Here is a 25,778-nt window from a genome sequence, read left to right as displayed (position 1 = left end):
TTTCTTTTGTGGGATGCAGGGATCCATTGGCAAAGGGAATACACATAAAAGCTATAGAAATTTAGTTCTCCTTGATTTAGTATCAATTACATGGAGATAACAATCTCATAAACATAAGTAAGGGATGGCCAGACGAAATAGAAGACTATGGTTTGCTGAACCTTAGGACAAAGGCACACACAATTACAGGGTTTACAGCTTACAGCCCAAATCTAGACTGGCTAATGTCAAATGTCAGTCACTTTGGATTCACTAAGATTGCCTGTAATAGCCAACCACTAGTCCACCCGTCTTTGGTCAGGTTTACGAGACTCTCAATTAATTACACTTTCTGGGGCAGCCTACATGAATAGACACTGGCCCAGACTAATATCAGCCCCATCAAGATGTTATAAAGTAAGACAGAAGAGAAGACCTGATGTAGAGCAACCTAAATGATAAAGAATAAAGATAAAGGTATAAGCTGGAAATCTTCACCCTGCAGACATGGAGGTTTTACAGAGGAATAAGAGAAAAGTTTTCTCAGACCAAGCACATACCACATACAATATGTGAGCCCAAAATAAAGAGAAGTACAGAATACCACATAATATTATACACATGTAGGACAGAATACTCTTTGTTCCTGACCTTGTGTGGCCGTTGATATTTAAGAAAGACAGAACGTGAAAGCTAACATCAAGAATCTTTAAAGCTCCTCTCTTAAACCATGTCATTAACATGATCTTAGTCATTACTGAAAATGTATCAAAAGGCACCTCATCAGACATGTCTAGTGTAAGCAAGTAACAAATGGCAGGGAGTCAAGGATTCAGAAGACACACAGCAAGGGAAGTCATGGAGCACACAAATCAGATATAATCATAAAATCATGAAGATGAAATATATCATATCTTTAAAAACACATACTGATTGAAATACATGGTAATGAAACATGAGCATGAAAAATTATACAATATAACAACATTACAAAATGAGGCAAGCATGTTTAAAACGAAGGACAACAAAAGTCAAAGGGGATGCCTTGTATTAAGTAAGATCAAAATGAGACTTAAGAAATCAATTACTATAGGAACCACCACCAAATTAGGATATTAGCTTAATGATAGGAGAAAACTTACCTAGTAAACTTCTTAATATGGAAGACAAGTAATTATGAGGGTCATCCCGATTCAACTTTTGCCTCTCCTCCAACCACAAACCTTGATACAACCACACCAATTGTTGTACATGTACATGTATACCTGCATAAAGAGTCGGGCGGCCCAGCTCTTCCTCGGATGCTGTTCTGTACGGGCGAGTGTTAGTAGGGGAGATGGGAGGGGAAACTCTGTGCCTCAAAGCTTGCGAACGGTCCAAGGAGCGAGTACGGGATTGACGGACAGCTTCACGGGATGAAGTCAGGGTAGAACGAGAAGAATGATGATAAAGACCTCCAGGTTCAGAAGCTGCACCCACCTCTGAAGCAGGGTAGGAATCAAAAGACCAGTCAGACAAGCCACTAAAAGACTTACAGCGACCCCGAGACTGAGTGAGTTGGGTGTAAGCTTCTAGCAAAGCAGGGCTGTCTTTCAGCCTGCCAGATGGTGTTCTTGAAATCAGTCGTCGAAACACCTGTTTGCGAGCCCCTCTGGGTGTTCTGCTCCGCCTGCTGATGTTACTCTCAGTGTCAGACTGTAACGATCGACTCAAATACGTGCTCTCAGGTGACAAGGCCTCTGGTGTATCAGACCAAGCACTAGTGTCCAGGGAAACACCCTTGTCTACACTAGGAGTGACAGGGTTTGGACTCTCCGCTGCGTACGGATCTTCTACTTCAGACTCTGACACTAGGTCTACCTCAACAGGCAGGCGTTTTTTGACAACGCTTCTCTGTGGTGCAGGACTATCGGCAGCGTACGGATCATCCACTTCAGATTCTGATGGCAGGTCAATCTTTTCCAAAAAACGACGGTGGCCGTTTGCGTCAAAATATTGTGGCGAGTCAGCCATCTGGGATTTCGAGAGTGGAGTCACTTCAAAAAGTTCAGAGCCACTCGTGCTACTAGGGTACCTGCGGTAGGGTTTACCCACAGCACCTCCCCTGCCAGTTTTCTTAGCAGGGGAGGCATACGGATCCTCCTCATGTGTTGATTTAACCCTGTGGCGGTTGCGCTGGTCTTTCTCAGCCTTCACTCTGTACGGTGTGGAAGACTCTGTCCCTGAGTGCTGTGGGTCCCTGTAGCTTCCCCCATCCACTTCCATTCCTGTACCAAGTGAAAGGAAAAATCGCTCAAAAACAGGGCTACACAGGGGACTACTACCGGTGTCAGAGGACAGTGCGTCAGAGAGGTCTAGGGGAGCGGGAGGCATGAGAGGGAGAGTAGAGGGAGCAGAAGTGGACCGTTTGTGTTTGGAGAGAAGGTTTGGAGAAGCATGGCTGCCGGTATCCCTTCCTGACCGTTTGAAGGAATGCCTGAGATTAGAGAAGGAAAACCGTTTCTTCTTTTCTGGATCACTTTCTGATTTGGCTGGCTGCCTCTTTCTGGATGGAAAAATGGTTTCTACACATACCACTGGGCTATCTGGCCGAGGAACTGGGCAACTTCTTTTTTCTGTTTGTGGTGTATTGTCAGTGCAATTGTCTTTCTCATCAGCAATGGTGTCTGCTATGGTAACAACGGTCACTGCCGGTTCTGCCACCTGATCATAGTATACAGATTCTTCAGGTGCAGTTTCATAGGATGGAGTCTGAACAAAGTAACTCTCAGTGCTGACATAGACACTCCCAGTGCTGCTTTCTAAATCACGTTCCTCCACCACTACTTGGTAAGCACTGATGTCAACATCTGCATCTGATTCACTTTTGTCTACAATGTCTTCTGCTAATAGTGTTGTACTGCACAGTTCACAAGGCTGACTTTCTCTGTGACCCTCTTCAACATCAGAGTTTAGGTCAGATTTCTTTTCCATCTCCTTTAAAGGGATACATCCAGATTCCACTGCCTCTTCTACAGAGCACAGGTTTTCTTCATTTAAGTCCAAACCATCATTGCCAGTCATTGTGTGTACAAACACTGCAGGAGTGTGCACCTCATGTGGCACACTATGCATAAGGGATTCATCTACATCAACTTCTGTATCATCTTCGTGGAGCACCTGCTGAAGAGTGTTAACATCTGGTTCAGGAGAGAAAACTTCTGCTTCCTTCACAGTCAACAGCGTTGCTTCACTTGTAAGTGGAACTTTGTTATGAGGTAGCTCTACTTCAGCAGCCTGCTCACCATGTGGTTCTACAAAACTAGAGTGGGTCAGACCTTCTTTAACATGGTCATCACTATTCATCTCCTCTCTTAGTTCGACAAAAGTGTTGTCTCCAACCAAGAAGCCTTCATTCAAAGAGCATGGTCTTCTTTTGATTGTCCACGTGAGTTCATCAGTGGCTGATACATCCACCATCAGAGAGGCATCATGAGATTCAACAGAAAGGGTTTTATTGCCATCAGATTCTGGCTCTATTTGCTCAGCAACATCTTCAGTTGCATCAAGTGATGGAGCCGTCACTTTATTTGCACAGTAAGAACTTTCACTTCCCTTCTCAGCAACAACTAGACTACCAGATAGTTCTTCTTCCATCAGTGTGTCAGAGTGGAATTCAATTGGTTCTGTCATAATGTACGAATCTGACGCATCACAATCTGCAAGAGTCTTCTGATGACCTCCTTGTGCAGCATTCATATCTACTGGTGTGTCTTCCCTGAGATGACACAAGGTTTCTTCTTTCACAGGTGTATTTTCAGGTTGTTCTTGAGATGTTTCCATCTCAATGTGTGGAGTTTCGATCTTGTTTACTACAGTGCTAGTTTCTGGATCAGTGTTGGTTTCCAGGTCATCTCTGAGATCATGATCAGCTAGGTGTACTTCACTGAGGCTACATGGATCAGTTTCCTTGTGATGTCTTAATCTTGTTTCATTTACCTCTTCAACTAACTCTGCAACATTTTCAGAATCACAAGGTAACTTTTGGATGTAATCAGTCTTTCCTTCAAAATTAGTCTTGTCTGCAATGTTATCATTGAAATCTTCATCAGCAATGTTATCATTGAAATCTTCATCAGCAATGTTATCATTGAAATCTTCATCAGCAATGTTATCATTGAAATCTTCGTCTGCACACTTGATTCTTGATGATGACATTTCTTTAGGGGACAACACTTCAAAAGATTCATCAGTTGAGCCTGTTGAGGTCTCAATAGCAGATTGACTTTCTGTGGTCAGATTTATAGATGAAAGTTTCTTTGCACTTGAGTTTGTTTTCTCCATGACATCTGAAGGAGGTTCGCAGTACAAAGGCCGAAACACTGTCTTTGAGAAGGTAGGCTCATCAACTGTAGCTGAGATGGCGTTTTGGCGGCATTCTCTATTTGTTGACATGTTAGGTCTGATACCTCCTGGTGTTTGACCAGAATCTCTGCTCCTTGGCACTGTATCCATCCATGGATCTGGTTCAACAATAGTTCTGAATCCAAACCTTGCACCATATGGTTTACGCCGCACCTCTTCTTTCGATTCATCTGCAAAGACCTCACCCTGAGGAAGGTCTAGGCTGCTGCATGAGGCAGCGTACGGATCTTCAAACTCGCTCTCTTCCTGGATTGTACTCAAGCTTGCATCCGACACAGAACCCCTGGGAACATCGGCCCAGATATCTCTTGATGTCCCTGCTGCATTAGCTGCACCTTTTGACTCGTCTTGGTCAAACACCAGAGAGTAGTATTCCCTCTTAGCAGGAATTCTTCCCCTGTCTGGAATATTTTCCAGCTCCTCTTCTCTTTCTCTCTCAGCATTGCTGATAGGGTTCTCTGGTCGTTCAACAACACTTTGATCAACTTTGTCATTGTTGTTCAGGCCCAGTGTGGTGACATCAGGGCTTGATACTACAGGTCGCATCACATTTACATTGTCTGTCTCCTCTTTGTCTTGTTGGCCAATATTCTCAGTACTTTTACTTTTAGAAGATGAAAACCTGATCTTGGGTGTAACCAGCAGGTTGGATGACTTAACTGTTGGATACACGATGGCCCCTTCCCCTTCTGGTATGTTTGGAACATCAACTTCCAGGTTACTTTGGTTGGAGCCAGCAGATTCTGCAGAGCTATGTCTCTCAGATGCCTTTTTCTTCAGTTCCATGTCTTTTTGCTCTTCTAGTTTTTGCAGACCGAACTGAAGATTAATCCGTGGTGAAGGGGGTGGTTTTTCGTAGGCACCAGGCAGCCTTTCCGGCAGGATTTTGGAGCGCATGTCTTGAAGACGAGGATACCGGCCAGATCTAGAGGGGATTGGGGTGCTTAGCGATGGAGACCGTCTACCACCACCCAAAGAACTTTCCTCAACATTAGTAGAAGGCAGAGATGCCACACCTTTACGCTTATGCTTCACTTTATCTTGGCTTACAGGCATCAAAGACAAGCCACCAGCCTTAGATTGGTCATCAAGAGACTGAAAGTGTACAGGGTCGAAAGACTGGGCAGTAACTGTATTATCAAGACTGTGTACAGGGGAGATAGACTTGGGATCAGAGTAAGCCCCACCGAAAGGGTAGGCAGTCAAGGAGGGTGTTAGTAACTGTCCCTCTGACAGCAACTCGGATAACTCTTGTTCTACGTCTGTTTCTGAATTATCGGACGAGGTAGAACTGCCCTCTGGTGGGAGAGATCACACAACAAATACAATATATGTCAGACAGGCCACAACAACACCAACCGGCAAAACAGTTTAGTCTCAGAGGAGAATAAACCAGGACAGCTGATTAAACCACAATGGAACATGAAAAAATCACACCACACCTGGCATAGAATGTCAAAACCATTCCTTTGGTTAGTATATGAACATCATATCATCAAACTCAAAAAAATGTAAGAGCCCTCTTCACAGGTAGAATTGGGTTATTCAGCATTACATTTACAAAATGATTTGGGCACAAACCATCCAAAAGTATTCTAATCTCTGTTGATATGTGAATTTTTGGTGCAAAGTGCAATCAGTGCAATAGACCTGCAATGTGCATGTGATCTTAGAATAGTTCACCATGATCCCATCAAAGAAACTGAAAAAGAAATACGACCTGTTTGCTGCTGAAATAAACACTTCTTACTGTTTCCTTAAACCAGCAACCCTGCCCATAACAAACACCAAAATAGATAATTCCAGGCAGGGTTTGTTTCACATTGAGACCAGGTGCATTACGTTCCCTGTTTACTGTGAATGGGGACAGATGAGAGTTAGTACACAGCAAACCTTGGTTGTTAGTATCAGTGGAAAGGACCTATGTTATGATGTTACCACCCTTATGAGTCAGTTTTGTAGACAGTAGAAACAGAAGCACAACAAGTGAACCTTTGTGGTGTTGGACGTGACCGTGGCCGGTACTGGACCTGCCGTCATCGATGTACTCGCCCCTCGCGGGATCCAGCGGGAGGTCGTCCCTGTTGGTGCTGCCGTTCCAGTTGGAGGGTCTGTTGTCGGGGACGTCCTCGAAGTTCTGCAGGCTGTTTGTCTCCGAGGCGGTGGTGGGGGTGGGCACATCAGTGCTGCAAGTCAGGGACAGTTGGTCAGTGCAAAATACAAAGAGTGAAAAAAAGGTTTAATACAAATATACAGAATATACCATAATATCACAGAGACAATCAATGGAGTCATTTCTTTCCTTTTCTTGGAAGTGACTTTATGGTGGTGTTGGGAGTTCTACATATAATTCAAACTGTTGGTTGTAGCTTTATTTTTTTGGCACAAGCAACTTTTTCTATCTCCAAATCACGTAGATAATCAATTGAAACGGAAATTGTGCAGAATAGTGCAATTACAATCCCTCCACGTACATGCAATTAATTCAAAAGCACCTTAATACCACACATATTACTCTCGCCTAAATAACCATATGAGATGGGTCTTATGACAACACAAACAAAACTATAGGACACTATGTATCAAAATGGAGAAAAGACCAGTAGAATGCACATACACACACAACCATTAGTAAAACTTAATGCTCAGCCATCATATCTCTCCATAAGTATGACACAGCCATTGGTGTTACCCACAGCATGCTTAATGCAAGTACATCAACCATCTTATGCATTACCAAGCACCTGCTGCTTCATAAAACAAACCTGTTATGCATTACAACAAAGTAAATAAAACATATGACCACTAGCAGCCCCACCACACCACACCAAAGCTACAGGAAATCTAGTGGTGCTCATGCTCACGTGGTGTGGACTGGACCAGCTTCTTGGGCATTTAGCCAAGCTCTGCCGATAGAATCAACGATACATTTTTAGACATGCCAGCAAACAGAAACATAGGAATGTGCCATCTTTCCCGGCAGGCAGGGATGCAGTGGGCACTTACATTTGATCTAGAACTTCCAGCAATGATAGGCTGCCAGACACAAGACCAGGGGGCAAGAACGTCATGTTAGTTGACACTCAACCACATTGATTACACAAAAAATTACTAGCATTGTCATATATTGTTTGTAATCAATCCAGTTAGATGCTTTTGCTATCAGCCCCTTCTTTATCTTGTTGGCACGTTGGGGATCATTAAGCTATGACAAGATTGATTCCTCGTGAATTCACGGCCCTTCCACGGAGCTATCGCAGTCTGCACGCTCCTGTCTATCGGCCACTTGTGATGCTGATGTGGAGGAAATATTGATGATGGTGCCCTTGGGCAAACAACTTTGATGGAAAAACCAATAATCAAACAAGTGTGAGACGAGCCAGTAGTGACCAGAACAGACAAGTGGGGACGCTGACATGGGAAGTATTGACACGATGGCTCTGACATTTGCACCAAATCGACGTAATGTGCGCAGGATGGATCACACAAGTTTACTTCATCTGTAAAGCCAGCCGCCAATTTTCGGTGGTGATCCAGACCTTTTAGGCTGATGGTGAAATATAAAGCAAAAATTGCACTTTGCACGGGCAATTTGAGAAGTAATCCAATATGAGAAGTGCAAATGTGAGAAGCAATCCGAGATAGCACCTTTGATAACTAAGCGGGGATTTTTCATCACTTAACACCAAATGCAGATAGCAGAGCTTCCACTTTGCAAAGGAGATTGAGACATCTACTGGCACATCTGGAAATGGAATGATCACAAGCTGAAAATTGCACAAAGGCACGTTAACTCTGGCATGTAGGCTAGACGCCTCGCCGTTCAGATATGTCTCCTGATGGTATCCTTGATAAAGGAAACAGGTGGTGCATGAAAAAGAGTTAGAAGATTACCTTAAGACAGTTGTCTATCCCAGTGTTATTCTTAAGCAGTAGATATAGTGTAAAGTCCATCTAAAAAAAAATGAACTGATTAAATTCTTGGGTGCACTAACAAGATTTTCAGTACCAAGGATAGTGACTGTGGTGAAAATGTGTAACAACCTTTATCACCACAACCTGTGTGACAGAAAGAATACAGACGTATGAACAGTCGCTGAATATGTGGCTTACCTTACTGACATCTGGGGGGAGCTTGGTCCACTGGAGTAGCTAGCTGTGCTGTCAGAACTATACCTCCTGACCAGAGACTCACTCGTGCTGTAGTCCCCAGCACTCACTAGCTCATCCAAGAGTTCTGTGTCTGACTTTTTAGGGAAGGCAACATCATGGTACCGGCTGGTTTTCTTCTCCTCCTCTGCGCAGACGAGGTGCAGTTCGTCGTCCAGGGACATTTGTTTTCTGGATGGTTGGATGCGCCGGTTTAGCGGAACTGGTTTTGAGGGGTTTCTATTGCTTCCAACAAGAAGTGGCGAAGAGCGCCCGGAGTCGCTGGACACCCGTGGGCTGGTGCGAGACATCATGGTGTCTCTGGGAAGGGACGCAGAGCTACGCGCCGGTAACGCCGGCCCATTGTCGATCTCTGCTATCTTGCGATAGAAGTTTGTGTGACTCTCTTCTGGAGCCAGGTGGTTCTGAGAATGGGGGTCAGTTTTTCCATCCCTCCTGGGGGAATGCTGTGCTGTCCTGTCCCGACCCCTCCCCGGACTCCTCCCAACATCCTGAACTCTCTCCCTGGAGCCGGTCAGAGCCGGTTTGATCTGGTCTCCAACTGGCTGGGGTCTCCCTACCGACAAGAACAGAATTACTTGTTAGTATACTCTTTTTATATAAGTCATGAACAGTCATTGCAGTTTCAAGAATTAAAAAAAGGATTTGATAGCCAGGCTCCATACTCAATCCAATCAATGGCTTATTGGGTACACACAGAGTCAAATGAGTTGAAACGAAAAGTAACTTCAGAAATAAGTCATGACAGCAATTGTACCAAACCTTTATGATAACAACAACAAAGATCAATGTTCTCATTTTATAGCTGACAAATTGTGTAAGAGGAAAAGGAAATACCCACATAATATTCATAAAACAGTTAAACAAATAACCAACAGGTGTACTTCTAGTGAAACCATTATAGAATCATCTCTAGAGGCTCTCTGACCACTATAACATCTGACACTGCCAAAGCCACATCAAAGAATGCAGAGTCTAAAATAGCTTGATTTATGGACACTTTCTAGCATAACTCTTGACACTCACGCTGCAATTCCCTCTTGAATAATGCCAAGATTATATCTGGAATTCTGGATCAAGAATGCTTTTATGTCTTTGTGTGAATTTATAACCCTTTTGTTTGTAAAAAGGCTTACAATGCTGAGAAGATGGTCCTAATGCCGCTTCCAAATTGTTTCGGGAGGATGACAAGCACATTAAAGGCTTTGTGCGTGCGTCTACATCAATTCCAAGAATCTTTGTGGTAAACTCAAGGGACTCGTCACTACTTAACGGGATATGTTTTAGCTCAGTTTGCATCATCAGGGGAATCCTGGGATTGTTGATTTCCAAACTGTTACAGACAGAAAACAAGTCTTGTAGCAATCATCACATTAATGCATGTCCCCCAGGAGAGGTACATTTGTAACAGTGGTGAATAAATTGCAATAGAATAGCTTTGTTGTGCATATTTCTGAATTTGTACGTACATCTATTATAGTTAAGTGTATTTTGGTTGCTTCATTTTACAGGGAAAGAAAAATTTTAAGAGAAATGTTACATAGCTACTTGTATATGACAATGCTCCGGCTGAATATTGTATGCTCTTTACAGCCTTAGATGTTTGTAGCCACAGCAAGAATTTCAATTGCCGATGGTAAGCCACTCACTATTTACTTTGAAATGCCTAACTTGCCGTGTACAGTAATACAGAATAGTGCTCTTCAAGTGGTTTGACAAATTAGAGACAGTTAGTATTCTCTGAAGAGACTGCAGCTGTGAGGCAATTTAGTGATTAACCCATACACTTAAGTACACCCCACTAATTTGCCACTTAATCAAGCCCAATTAATGGTAAAGTTGAGATCAGATGCATGTAAATGTGAGATAAGAGGTATCGTTTTCCTGTTTACAACAAATCAAATCCTCACTTTTGTCATCTGTTAAAGCTACCAGGTACTGCTGAGGTAGCTGATTTATAAATCATGGGATTACTATGTTGAAAAAAGATTATAAGTAATTGACACTTCTTCAAGTAGGAAAACCCCAGAAGAAAAAAAAAGCCCCTGGCAAGTTAGTATAAAGAAAACTTGAAATGCAATGCTTTAATACATTGTACTTCTGAATCACCAGATATTCAACATGCTAACAAGCATCCACTGACAATAACATATGAGATGTCGAGGGACTCATAATGTCAACTGTACATGTAGCTGTTCCCACTGTTAGTCAACAGAGTCCCCATGACATACTGATCATTGATGCCTGCAATCCTGCGTCAGGCTACAGGTCGTCAATAATCCAACATTTTCCACTCATTTTAGCAAAGGTCGATAGAAATCTAATCCCGGCTGTCAGGCATGATGGAGCGAGAAGGTTGGCCTGCCATCCCTGATAGGCCGTCTTTTCAGCTGTCCCTCCCTTTTCCCTCAACCCCCTGCTAATGCCTCATCCGCCAGTGTGCTTGTCACTGTTTGTGAGCTGTTTAACGTCCGACCTGTCCGCTTTCATTTGTCTTGGATGCTTGGAAACAATGCTGGACAATGGAACTGGCTTTTCTGGGCCAACAGTAAATAAATGTGAACTAATTGAGCAAGACTGCGTAGTTTGTAGCCATCTTTGGGGACAAATGTTAGTCCCTCAGTTCCTCGATATATCGACCATCCAAAACAGCCTGCAGGAGAGACGGCTTGGAGGGATGAAGAGGTGTTGATACCGACATTCTGTAATACTCGTGCTTATCTCTTAGGTTCATACAACCATTATTTCTGAATGTAGAGCTCGCTTTTAACACTATTCCTTCCATGGAAGGAATGACTCAACAGATGTAGCAAATATCTATTGGTAGACACAACGGTACAGACATGATTCAGACTTAAGACTTGTGATTTTGATATGTAAGGTTGAAACTGATTTCTATTTAACAAACAAGATTTACCACATCACTGAGCAGCTTACTCATTGACAGACAGTACCGGAAAAGAATACTTCATTTCCTTTCCAATGTTGATCTAGTGGTAATTCCTCTTATCATTCAAAACAATTTCCTTGTTCTCTCAATTAAGTCATCTACACTTAAGAATTCCATCAGGATTGCTGCATACAGAATATTGTCAGTTCTTTATACAGTACCAACTCTATGTAATTTGTAAGCTTATAAGCTGTTAAAATGTGATACTACCAATAATTCATGATGAGCAAATGTCCTAATTCCTACTTAAGCTGAATTAACGTTACATCTTTCATGACATTGAATCTGTAACATGTTACATGCAGGATTAGGAGACGTCCATGCCGGAAAACAACATCTTTCATTCCAAACCTACCTACCTACATTTTGTACCTTGTCCCTAAAACCTGTTCTGACCATTGGGGGACAAGGTAGACATTTAACCACTTATCCACAAACCCTATTCCACTGGGAGGATTACTGTGGATTTTTGAAGAAAGCATGGAAACACCAACTGTTGAATGATAATCCTTCTTTCTGATACCATTAGCCAGCTTTACGGGTCTTAGGTGTACAATAACGTCAATTATCCATCCACTGTAGATTAACCTTAGACATGATCATTTCCTCCTGTCTCTAGCACATCCAATGCTAATCCATTTACACAAGCTGATTTTACAAGGCTTCAGCTTATCCTACCTCTACTTGGAGAACTCCAGAGCTCCTCTAGCTTCTCCTCCACCGGTGTTGATGACATGGTATCATGGGCTAGCATCTACACCTTTCAACTGGTCTCACACAGCGCAAAAATGGTGATCGCCTCGCCATTGATTTTTTAAGTCCACGACACCCAGTACGCACCCAGACAATGCACATCACTCGCAGAAAGGAACGATAGCTTCCAACAGTGATTCAATTATTCATAAAACACATTGTGGAGTCCCTGAGGGTCATGAATAAAGAATGTGCAAATGGCGGTGGTTTGTCTCAAGGTTGGGAAGTGGGTGTGACCACAGAAGGGAAAGGCCCTCCTGCATCGTAATGCCATACTTCACACCACCTGAGGTTCAAGTTCAACCTAAGAAAGGCTGAAGGTCATGTCCGTACCTGACCAGAATTGCCTCTCCTATATTGCGGAGCTCTTACAACACCAGAGGGTGGTATAAATGATGACCTTTACTCCAGTGCTTTTGAAAGGTATCATTAATCTGATGTGGCAATTTCCAGGTTGGATTCTTTGGAAAGCAGTACAAAAATTCATTTCTTCTATGTACAGTGTACTAGAAAAAGAACAATGAATGTGATGCTTGAAATTGAAACCACAAAAGACTTTGATCTATTTCTAAAGGATGAAATCTTTATTTGGTGTGCCTTGTAATCCCATTAAAAAGAAACCCCATCTATATTTCACACCCAAATATTAGCAATCTTAGCATAGCAGCTTATTACCTCAAAGAATTTATTGTTGCTAGCATTGTAAGCACTATGGTCAAAATCTTGGTTGAAAAGTGCATTTCAAGTGCTTATAGTCAGATTACATCAAATTTCAAAACTTTACATCCTAATCATGTACTCAGAAGACTTTGGTCACAATCAGAATGATATTTCTTCTCAAGGAGGTTATTCTTCTGTATTCAATTACAAGTACATCATTTTAGAGAATCTCAATACACCTGCATCATGAGTTCACCATGTAACACTGCCCGAGGCTCAGTTTGATTTGCAGTGGGGTGATTACATGTACGCTGGTGTGCAACATGATGTAAGTACTGATATGCAGAGGCCCAGACTGATTAAGGAATGAGTGATATCTGGGCTGGGAGAGGAATAGATGGTATAAGATGTTAGCATTCTCCCAGCCAAGGTACTGTTTGTACATGTACATGTAAGAGGGTCTGCATGGTCTTTTCTGTAAGGCGTAGGCAACCAATTTTTAATTGTCATAATTTGTAGGGAAAGTCGTCTTATTCACGTAATTTGTAGATCTAGCAATGGGACGAAATTTTGTGTAATTGCCTTCCCTGATTTTAGCATAATATGTTCTTTTGAATTCAGTGTAAAGCGTTACCGGGGGCCCCCCCATCCAGACCCTCATGTAAGGTGAACGTTGAGGCTCGTGTGGAGTTGTTGATTTCATTTTCAAGTACTGAGTGTGCTAGTCTTCTTCTTCTTCAGCGCATTTTAACAAGTAGGATTCCACAGCCTGCCAATATCTTCTATCCAGTATTTGCTTTCTAATGCTCCCTCCCAGGTGCCACTAACCCAACTCCTTCAAGTCCCACATAACTGTACCCAAAGACTGTTGTCCTCCCTTTTTCTTGTTCCTTGTTGGACCCAGTCCAATGCCACCTGAGGGAGGTGTGTTCTTGGCATCCTCACAACATGCGGCATTGCCCTAACCATATTGTACCCGTGCTCTGCATACTCTGCCAATCACCAAGGTTCAGTAGGGTTGTTCCAGACTAAATGACAACTGACATCTCTTATATAGGATCTATACCTATGATGTCACATATAGGTACGTAATATACTCAATAAAATATCTCTTGCAACAGACCTTCCATGGTACCCATTGACATATTGCCAAAATTACCATCTTCTATAAAATTATGCTCTTTTTCAATTTTGTGACACATTAAGAACATTTCTGCTACCACATAAAAATTTCAAAGGCCTTTTCGACAGAATCTTAAGGTTCAACGTCCTGTTGACTTCCCTTTTCTGAGTGCTCTCAGAGTGCTCTCAATGTATGTCTACAGGCATATGTCTCTTGCCTCTGTTCTTTTTGCCAATGACCAATGGCTTTTTTCTGCAAACTGTATATTACATTCTTCCAAAAAAAATTATCTTAGAAAAGCAATAATAAGTTATTAACCTATCAAAGGACAGAACTTAACAGACTCTGGCGAATAGTTTTACCATGAAAAGTGCAGAAATTTGAGCTTGAAAAGCTATAATTTGAGATATCACACCTACATTTGTACTGCAATTCACAGGGGCGTCATGATATATTTGCATCATGTAACAAATTAGACACCTTGGAATCGCTTGTGATGCCAAAGTAATCTGATAGGCAATTATCCAGTCGGCAGTTTCCCTGTGATATCTCTCATATTGATCACAACTTGTTAATGTTCCTGCACAGAAATCAATACATCCATTGGATTTTCATCCATATATGCATATCCCTACAGATGAAGACGTGGAGAGAATATAGTACCTGCTTGGCTTGCTTAGACCTGACCATTAATACACATCAAAAGTAAGACGAAGTGCTGCCAAGGCATAAATTCTGACATAGGCTGGTGTTGTTTCCCTCTTCTAATTCTACCCTATGAGTTACAGTTAAGTCATTATGTGAACTTCAGATTTAAAAAAAGGGTCTGGTAAGTCTGGGAAAGTTTTCGACTTGTTTTATCAAAGCTAACAATGTACAAATGGAGGGACTGGTATGTATTCTGCATGTCTTTGTGCTTGACCACATCAACAGAAGGAGAGGAATACAGAACAAAGCAAAGCACCCTCTTGATAATGCAGCAGAATCTCAGGTGGCTCCAGCACCGTACATCAAAGGTACAAAAGCAAGCTTTGTAGCACTGTATGATGGATCCTAAGATCGACAGGGTTTTACAAGCTGGCAGAGCTGTCCTTTATCATTGTCACTCATGTTGCACCAGTGCAACACTGGGACCTGGGGCCATCCAGGCTATTCTGGGAAGAGCTTTGATTTTGAGACACAAGAGCCAAGATTCATCATCTCACCAGGAGCAACCTTGGATTAGCTAGGAACAATCAATACAACAGAACAACTGAAACTATCTTATACTCGTCAGAAATACACCTTCTTTATAACATGTTTTCCAAAACTTCAGTACACAAAGGTTTGAAATTTTGTAGCTCACATGTGGAAATTGTATCTATGGATACAACCCTAACTTTTATGATCTCATTAGCATAGGATTATTAAAGATCAGAGATTCTTAAAAATGTTCAAACTGTTATCAAACAGAATTCCAACTTCCAAAACTGAAGGAAGGACTATCACGAATAACAAAATCCCATGATAGCAAAGAATGCGCTTTGTTCAGACATCCATCTAGGCTGCATAATAGCTGTACAATCTATTCTGATTGTTCCAAAGCTTATCATAAAATTAAATATAGCTAATTGTCAAAAAGCCATGAAAATATCAGCATTGTTCTCACCTCGTCCTCGTCCCCTCCCCCTGGGTCGGCGCAAGGAAGCCCTGATCAGGTCCGTACCGAACAGCAGGTCCTTCTTCTTCGGATCCATGGTCTCGTAGAACCACTCCCCTGTCTCGATCTTCAGCAGTCTGTTGGACCAGGCACAAAATTTGCTCCGTCAGTTATTTCTGCAACTCATAAGTCAATACACTTATCGACAAAGACTGATAAACTTAAGGCCTCCTGCTGCGAAGATGCTGGGATTTTGTTAATGAAAAATAAATCCAATACTGCAAGCGGAAATTTACCGGGAGGATTCAATAAAGCACAGTTCATTGGACGATAAAATGACTTATGAGAGCAGATATGGTAATATTTCATGATGATATCTTCAATATGTAATCTATATTTATTGAAAAATGTAGCTATAGGCATAGAAAAAGGGTAACCATATTCCTTGTTATTCATATTAATGATAAATCTTGGGGAAGAGATCATTTTTCATACCACAGTATGCTGGATACTCCATGAATTCGAATGGATGTAAAAATCTACAGGTAAAGACTAACAAGGATCTGGTATCAATAACAATATTTTAAGCCTTTAAAGTTTGAAATGGAGAAGTAAACTTTAGTCTTTACTAGTAAAAGCAACAACTGAATATTGTGGGATTTTTGCAGCAGTTTTGACAGAAAGGAGGAAAAACCACAATCAACAACAAACCAAACTTATTGAGAGCTGTCATAGCTAAAATTTTCGACATTTTATTTTACATTCTAATATATTCAACATTGTAAAATTGATAGCTGCAAACAGCCATAACAATCTATGCCTTTGTCTCACGTGAGATACGAAATCTCAAGATCATCAGGATCTTTGAATTGTGGGCATATCATTTACACACAATGCCCATATATGGCCTGGGGCTAATACTTGATGCACTGATACCCACTCAATCAGGGAAAACTGCAACAGTGCAATATCAGCATCGATTCCCACAAATACTGTCCCCCAGCTACACTATGAGCTTATATTTCTGCACCTAGGGCAATAAGAATATTATTCATTCATTGCTCCTTTGGCACCATTAGAAGTTGAAATATAGGAAATATTGAAGAGGGGCTTAAGAAGTTAAAAAGAGGACATCATACTCTGCTGACATAAATGCCGTGACTATAGCTATCAAGGACATACCCTCAGGCAATGTCTGTACATATTGAATCTATTATCATGCCAAATAGAAAATATTTCAAGTTCGTATATCTTTCATTTCTCATTATGTCATTTTTTCTTAATTGCATGGATATCTATCAATCCATTTTCAAATAATGAGCAAATTAACTTAGATTGCAAGATTAATTTACATATCAAAGGGATTGAGAATGTGGTTGGTAATTATAATTATGAAAATCTATCAATAACATAACGACAGTTTCTCAACGTCGTTGGCTCCATGCCACTTTCTTCCTTCAGGAAACATGGCAACATTCCTTGAATACGTGCAGTTATTTCTGAAGCAAAATCTCCGCTGGCAGCAAATAGCCATCATCACAATACATTGCGGGACTATTACTGAGAGAAATGGGCAGTTCTACAGCCCAAGATATAATGAAACTCATTCAATTAAATTGAAGACATCAATAAGTTTGCTCTGCGGTGCACCAAACTGCCTGTGGAGACCATTTCTGCAAAGATTACAGTCCTTCAAATCCTGGTAGAGTGTAACAAACTTGTCACTGTGGTACAACAATGAAGATAACTGTAAAATATAAGCACCTTTAAATTAGTTTATATCAATCAAATCATTTCCATTTCCACTTATTTCCTTTCATGGTTAAAATCAATTCTCCTTTCCCATCCCTATCTTTAAATTGCCAGCGAAATGAAATCTCCTCCAGGATTCACTTGAAGAATTTGTCTTTTCTGAAAATATCTCAGTAATCCTTAGATAGATTGTCTACTGGGTGCTCTTTGGAGGGACATATTAACAACAGGCGACCTCACAGACAAGCTAATTGCTAATTTGTCCAATCAAAGAGCACTCGGTAGACAATTGATTAAGGATTACGTAGATATTTTCAGAAAAGACTAAATTTTTAGGTGAATGATAGGCCACTTCAAGGTCAAGATTAAGCGTTTCCTCAGCCTGCATCCATTTCTGTAACAATAAGCATTCCCTCTATACTTCAACGTTTCCTCATGCTCATGACTACACAGCCCGTAGCTTTATCCAGCTGAATCAAGCTGAGCATAAATCTAACTTTTATGTGGACGTAAAACTGTTGAAATATTGCATGAACTGTAAAAGGGAAGTAGACACAGTTTACAGTGTGTGTAAAATATTGGCCAACATCAGACGTATAGCCTTGTATCTTGCCAAAGTAATGTTACGACCATTGGAAATCAGTATTATGTGTGTGGTATCACTCATATTGATGTCGTAACAACATGCAGCTACTTTCTCATATGCTCTCAATCAACTGGTGTCTTGTGTGCTGCCAAGGACAAAAGTTTGACTGGAGTTGTGACTTTTTTAAAGGCTAATAACAGGTGGTTTTGTATTTTGTATTGTGTAATTTTCATCATATATGAAGCACTGTTACTCCCACATTCACATTACTGGAAATGGTTACAGTCCTTATGATGGGAGATTAAATGGCATTTTCTATGGCATTGAGCCTCACAGTGTGCATACTGAACAGGACATAATTCTGTTCTTGTTATGAGCCGTGGAAAAATAAACCGCAATCATCTGAGAAGAGTGCAAGTTCAACTGAAATGACCATCAGGAAATAATTTGATTTTTTTTCAAACTTTTCCCATGTCAAATAATGAAATCATTTAGCACAAACTTCAAATTTTGTGTGATTTTGTACACAAACCATACCATACAATTTTGGCTCTGATCTTTATTACAGAATGTATAAAATTTATTCTCACACCCCTAGCTAAGTTCAAAATCTCACACACAAATCACAAGCTGCAAAATGGATCCATACATGGGAGAACAAAGACCTTCAGATCTCATAAACCTATCTATACATGATGACTTGGCGAACATAGAGCCATTTTATCACTCTGCAATAACAGGTAAAACGGTTAATCTGCAAGGCTTGCAACCATATCCTTAACATCAATAATTCATAACCTCGCATGCAATCATTTCGATAGCATCGTGAGTCAAGTATGATGATTGCTGACTTTGTAAATACTGAATGTGTCAAAATTTCCTTTCTGCAGGGTGCTTCAATTGTTCACTAACTAGTACAACCCGATGATACAGTCACAGAGCATATAATACTGGGCAGTCTGCATGTGGGAAGTAAATTAGCTGGAGGAGAGGGGGCTGTACATGTCCCCTGGCTGCCAGGGTTGATTTACAGGAATGTCACCATTAGGTTTGCTGGTATGTACAGGCAGCTTGGAGAGGATTAAGACAACAGGGATAGCAATGAGGTGTGACAGGAAGATAGATGCACCAGCCCAGACACTGGGATCGTTTGGCTCTCAGCCCAAAATTAGATCGTTGGCCTTTGTCGATGCTATTCTTCTTCCACACGGATGATATAATGTGACTCGTGACTTATGATTATCATATAGTCATAGAAGGGTGAGCACGACTAATTCCCTTTCTACCATGTTCTGCAGGCCATTATTTTTAAATCCAAGGCAATCAAAATGGAATTACAAAAAGGTATGGACTGCTGAAGACTTGATGATGTGTATTGATTAAGACATAACATAGTGTTTCAGGTCAATTAATCGTCATGCCTGCATTCTTCAGTCTGATATTTCCATGGTAAAAACTTTCCTATGATTTCTGGATATCCACATGGTCAAGCATAATGATACATAAATGATGACTTGATTTCCCATGAAACCACTCTTTAATTCTTCATGTGTTCTTTCACATAAATTTCACAAGACATCATCATTACCTTAACCTTCTCACTGCTACCTAACACCATAACTAATACGAATTTGCTGCCAAATGACTACCTCAGTAGGCGGAAGGTTAAAGGCCACAACATGTAAAGATTTGCCAGTTTATGAGTTTGATAATGCGATCGTATACAGAGGGCAGCAGGGCAGCCTCACTACACATTACACACCATGTCGTAAAACTCCCCAATGCAGGGGATTTAGTTTGGCAAGACAAAACGATACCCTACCTGGGCAACAAGATAATCTTTTATTGGGGATCACTGTGACTAAGCTTGTTAGAGTGATAAGGTAAGTGACAGCGATTAGTTCTTATACTAGGCCTACTGGATAAGAAACAATGGGGATTCCCTTTCCAGCTCATACAATTTATCCTGATTTGACTCCCAATAACCATTCTCATTCATCGTATAGATAGACTAGGATGTGACATAAATAACTAATGCTTCACATAGATCAAATATGTACTAGTTTTGCCACCCATATCAGCTTCAATGATCGATGATAGCCCTTAAATTTGCCATTCTGCCCCACTTTTCATTAGCTGATGGCGGTTCAGCACCTTGGACGGGGCAAATCTTAAGAAGAGAAAAGCATCTCCAGGGCCGTGAGCTATCTTGGACTCCTCACAAATTGCCCGTTTGATGTAGTTCATGACTTATTCATGCCTGTCTTCATCCCTTAAGGCCACTTAACTTCGACTCCAAGTTTTCCAACACCACACTCAAGACGCACTGAGAAGGAAGAGTTAAGCTGAAAATCCTTTCTGAATGGCGTAAAATCTATCTTGGTCAGACCATGGTAGACCTTACGACATATATCCTGACTGGCGCAAAACCCTGGAAATCCTGATCAGTAGAAGACATCATTATAGCAGTGATATATTGTGACAGTATAACGCAATCAGGCTATAAGGGTGCCATAATGATCAGGTAAAGTCAAAGGTTACAGAGCCTGATTGCATGGGGTCTACCTATTGGCTGAATTCAAATCAATTCATCAATGCAACTGCTCTAGGACTGCAGCCAACAAAGTTTCCCAGAGACAGTCTAGGGGGCTTGTAAGCATGTGTCTTAATGGGGAAACAATTTTTGTCCTAGATACATGTATCATTGAACAAAACCAAACAGTTCTGTAGAAACATTATAAAGTGACACACATGCAATGTAAAATGTGAGTTACTTGGCTGTCATAGATCAGGCATCCAAAATTGAATACTAACATTTTTTTTTTAAATTCACAAAAATGTCCTCTTATACATGCATATAGAAATTTTCCATTGCTCTTGTGTTTGTTTCTGTGATTTGTTCACGGCAACACATTCTCTCACCAGTAGTGATATACAGTAGTGGCAAGATACATGTATTGGACACTGCAGAACAAGGGGCGTTTCAGAACATTTTAGATGTAATCATATGGCCTCCGTTGGTCAATACTGACTGTGATAAAACCCTAATTCTCATCAGCCCTACAGTATTGGCTATGGCCTTAAACAGTTTAAGAAGTACTTGAGAATGACAGTCTCTACCACATAAGTCACATCTGTAAATTGACTCCACACCTACCTTTGCTTGTTGCATAGTGCACAGAGCCATTTGTCCTTCTTGGGTGTGATAAACTCCCTGCAGCTGTTGCAGACCTTGTGTTGACACTGCGGACAGGGGTTTCCCGTGTCGAAGAAGAAACCGAACGCCGTCTGGCATCGCGAACAGTTTTTGTCACTGTTCTGAGCCTCTGCTGGTTTGACAGCACTTTTCTTCTTCACTTCTTGAAACTCGTGTTTCAGTTTACTGAAAAGGAGAAATACCCAGGATACATGTTTAAAAATTTTGTTTTTGGAAAAGCTTGTAATATATTACTAGTCTAAGATGATTCACATGTTTATGTACTTTCAGACTCAAAGGAACTATCTTACAATAAGTTCCATTATACAGTCAAACCTATGCAAGTGACCACCTCTACTTAAGGGTCTCCTGGCCAATGTGGCTGCTTTGGTGGTTCCCTTCCAATACAATTAACATGAGCATTAACAATCATGTCTACAGACCAGATTATATTGGTCTCTAAGTGGTCTTCTTGGGCAGTTTTGATTGTATATACTAGTAGTGTTCTTTCTACACTCAGAATTTTTAGTTGCCTGCAACACCAAGCCAGGAGCCCATATATCCCAAATAGCCTATGCCACCACTACATTGTACGTAGGCATGTTTGTGCAGTATGGAGCTTGGCCCATTGGTGGTGTTGTTGAGTTAGGCATGTGCTGAGGAGACAGACCTAGTTATGTGGACAGATGGAGACCAGCATGCAGGTGACACCACCATTCTCCATGTCCCAGTGAGCATGCAGGTGTGCAGGTCAGGGCACAAAATCCTGCCGTCCTAGTCGGTATCAGACGCGATCGTCATGAATAACGGTCTGCATGCTCTTTCCCGTAAGGCATATGACTACACGTACGTATGACTATTTCTATTTCCCGCAATTTATAGGGAAAGCCATCATTGTCACGGAAATCGTGACCAAATTTTGCATCATTGCCTTCCTTTATCTAAGTGTAATACGTAGATGGTTCTTCTGAATTCAGCGCACAGCGTTGTCGGGACTGTTCATGCAGATCCTCATGAATACCCTATTCGGCTTTACTCTGTTTCTTGTTTCAGAAGACTTAATCATAGTTATCAAGACCGACATATACGACACACTTCATGATCAAAAAGTTGTGTAAAGGCAAAATTCTGCCAATCCCAATTACTATGCCTTTATTCAACATTCTAAAGGGGAAGTCTCATGTTTTGTTGCAGACAGTTTTGATGGAAGTTTCTTTACCATGGTTTTGGCAGCATTCAATGTTACAGCTTGCTGATAAAATACCATGCATGACAAGGTCATGGCTGTTATGCTATCTTCAATTTTCCAGTGGTGATCATGACTTTATGAGCAAGTAAGGGCTGTCACAAGACATTGAACACATGTCTTAAAGGATGAAGACTGTCGGTACTGAATGGAGCAAAAATTGTAAAATCAAGCCAGTGCATACTTTTATGGTTTCATTACGGAAACCAATCTTTCTCTTTCTTCAATTGGATTTTATGTAGATTTTTCTGCAGATTTTGTGCCCTGAACATCCTGTTTCAAAAATTTTGCTGAATGTGGGTCAAGCAATCCTCACTCCCAAAGACGATTATAGACTGAAATGGCCCTAATTAACCATTGATGACACCAACAAAGAAACACCGGACACAGGGCAATCATTAAAATCCACCAGCACCTGTCTGCATCCTCCAGCTCCGAGCCGAGCTCGGATTTCCTTCTCCTGGCAGCAGCAGCAGAGGGAGGGAATACAACAGTCAGAACAGCCACTACAGTGCATTGCTAGGAGGACGGATGCAACATGGAAGACTTTCCTCCCTTGTTCTTATAGTAAATCAATGTTTGTTAAGCTCTCTTGTATATTAGGCCTGCATCCCATGTGAGAAACCCAAACTATATTTCTAAACAAAAAGAAGGACATGCTGGTAATAATAGAAATATTGTTCATGTGTTAAGCTTTAAATAATTAGCTCTGATATCATCATAGTGGAAACCACTAGCGTGGTGACCTTGCTGCAACATAAAATTTCACAGAGCGCTCAATGAATCTCATACAGTACTATAGATAAAAAAACTTTTTAAGCTTTGAGTGTTTTGTTGTATTTACAGTATTACTTTTCCATTTTGCATGATATTATTATTATGAAGTCAAAAGTTACACAAAAATCCAGTTTAGGTTGCAGCACAATTGCCATCTTGTGGAATAGTGGGCTGAAAATGCTTGCTACTGTCAGAATTTCATCATTTTGGATCAAGCTTATACAAAGTTCATCTAACAACATTTTCTGGGATACTTGGCAATTCTTAAAGCATGCATAAGGCTTAGCATGCATTGTGTATGGCCTAGAAAAGTGTTGTAGTTTCTGACTCCAGAGATTTACTGTCAGAAAGGGTAATGGTTGGATCAATACAATGTACATGTACTGAACCAAACTACATGTAGTGGATAAGGTCAGTGATCTCTCTTAGTGCCTAACCTATAAAAGCACATCAATTTGCATACAAGATGGAATAATGTAGGGGAATAAAGGCAACCATACTTAATTCACTCTTTTGCCTGGAACGAGATATTTCCAACTAATCAAAACTACTAGACATATTCACTTCTGGCATGAATGCTAGTGATCATGACATGCTAATTATTAGCATTCTTAATTCATTTAATTTTACATGTACTGACAATGTATCATGATCAGAAGTCTGTTTAAAGAAAGAAAAGAACAAACAGTTTTTTAAAAAAACATTGCAACTTCCCTTCACTACTTAATCTAAAGAAGACTGAGTTAAGAATTCTTGAAGACATCTTCCAAAAGGCCATAGTAGACAACATAAACTTTCCCACGTAAAGTTTAAGACAACGTAAACTTTCCCACATGCCCAAATACATTGTATGTCTCTAATCTCTGGATTTGAACACAATTATTCATCCACAGAACCAGACTGACGGGTGTACACCTACGTTATCCTCCTCTCCTCCACCTTCCTCAGATCCTCGTCACGCTGCAACACCTGGAGAATCTTCTCCTTCTCCTCCTCCGACAGGTGACTCAGGTCGATCATGGCAGCCTGGAGGAGCGGGGCAGGAAAGTAGTACATGTCAGTCAGGTGGTGCGGACATGTACAAGTGTTAAAGCTACAGTATTCACAGGAATATGGATTGCACACTTAGTATCAAACAGCTGGGCAACTGTTACATCCATGTTTAGTTTAAACACGACCATTTCCTTCTTTAATGGGTAATTAAAACTGAAAGGTATATATTTGTACATTTTATTTACCTTTCTCAATTCTTTTTCAATTATGAGCTACATGACAATGAATTGAAATATGATATAGTTATGACATTCATATGAATATACAATATATGTTTTTTTTTGTCCCAGCTTCTCTTCTGCTTGCAATGGCGTAAAACTGTTACCGCTCAGGCAAAATTACCACACAAAAACCAACAGCAGACCACAGCATTGCACACCAAAGTCATTTTTCTTCCCAGCCACACAAGAGGCAGGACACAAACATGTCAGGGCAAGAACACCACTACAAAAGGCTGGCCACGATTTACAGATGGTCATCTCAGACAAAGCCCCATTAGCCATCAGGGCCATGTACAAATGTACCATCTGTTCACCCTTGTCGTATGAACACATCTCACTGAGCTACATTGTCACAGTGGCTTCTGTAATATCACGTTACCCGGCACAAGCCAAATATTGACTTGTTAAAAGCCTGTTGCGAGAACTTTTGTGTTTGCTGTGAAAATCCAATAACGTTCAATTGCCATTACCTTCAGTTGACTGTGATGGCTAAAACAAACTGTACTGCTCTGGAGACTGCCGAGAGGTAATATAACGCCCAAGCAATTAGATGTTTGGTTTCACAGAACATTTTTTATTCTCAGGTTCAAAGTATCTATCTATAATGATAACAAGGGTTGGTTCCCTTTCATCTGAGTGCATCCATCATTTGTGGTTAGACAACTTAGATATGGAGGACATTGATTTTCTGGAACAGAACTCTTTTCCTAAATGGTTCCTAATCAACTCAATAAAACAGCAGGCTAGAATAAATCCATGTATAGTTTTAAAGACCATTCATGATGACTTTTGGTACTCAGAGTATGGTTTACACATGCTCATAAAATTTTCTGGTAACTGTAGAACTAGGTTTGCATCTACATTCAGCTCTTTAGAATACAAACCACTTATAATTATGTGATCTAAAGGAGTTACTGTCATCAAGAAGTAACTAACTTACCCTCTGCCCAAACAGGATCTTTCAGACACTTAATTTGTACAAGACCTAGTTTTAAAATCTTGTTCTTTCCTACGTTAAGAAGGTGCTACAGATCAGCAGTGTCCTCCTTTGCATCTGAGCTGTTTTAAGTTCATTACAATTGATTTTGGATACAGAGACTGACTATGGTATTCACCAAAACAGCGGAACTGGTTCAAACCGGATGGAATTATATTAAGTTTTGATACAACCTGCTCCAACAGTTACAGGAAACGAAAAATCAAACCTTCCTGTAATGAAATGTATGCCACTAATGATATCCCTAAGGAGCGTCTTCTGATCAAACTTAG

General features: G+C 40.8%; 1 protein-coding gene across 11 annotated transcripts in view; it reads right to left on the bottom strand.

The window, feature by feature from the left end:
- Nucleotides 1-25,778, bottom strand: part of LOC136433575 (synaptotagmin-like protein 4) — a 101,945-nt gene that overhangs the window by 10,895 nt on the left and 65,272 nt on the right. For 9 of the 11 annotated variants that reach the window (XM_066425935.1, XM_066425944.1, XM_066425904.1 and 6 more), the window contains 8 exons: nt 24,155-24,261; nt 22,874-22,918; nt 21,174-21,398; nt 15,688-15,815; nt 8,497-9,109; nt 7,248-7,289; nt 6,376-6,569; nt 1,245-5,681 (listed from right to left, as the gene is read on the bottom strand). In XM_066425935.1, the coding sequence (XP_066282032.1) occupies nt 1,245-5,681; nt 6,376-6,569; nt 7,248-7,289; nt 8,497-9,109; nt 15,688-15,815; nt 21,174-21,398; nt 22,874-22,918; nt 24,155-24,261 (5,791 nt within the window). The remainder of the gene's footprint in view (nt 1-1,244; nt 5,682-6,375; nt 6,570-7,247; nt 7,290-8,496; nt 9,110-15,687; nt 15,816-21,173; nt 21,399-22,873; nt 22,919-24,154; nt 24,262-25,778) is intronic. The other 2 variants (XM_066425980.1, XM_066425989.1) reach the window with 2 other exon arrangements.

The sequence above is a fragment of the Branchiostoma lanceolatum genome, chromosome 1 (genome assembly GCF_035083965.1).
Source record: "Branchiostoma lanceolatum isolate klBraLanc5 chromosome 1, klBraLanc5.hap2, whole genome shotgun sequence".
NCBI lineage: Eukaryota > Metazoa > Chordata > Leptocardii > Amphioxiformes > Branchiostomatidae > Branchiostoma > Branchiostoma lanceolatum.
This window is presented reverse-complemented; position numbering and strand designations above follow the sequence as displayed.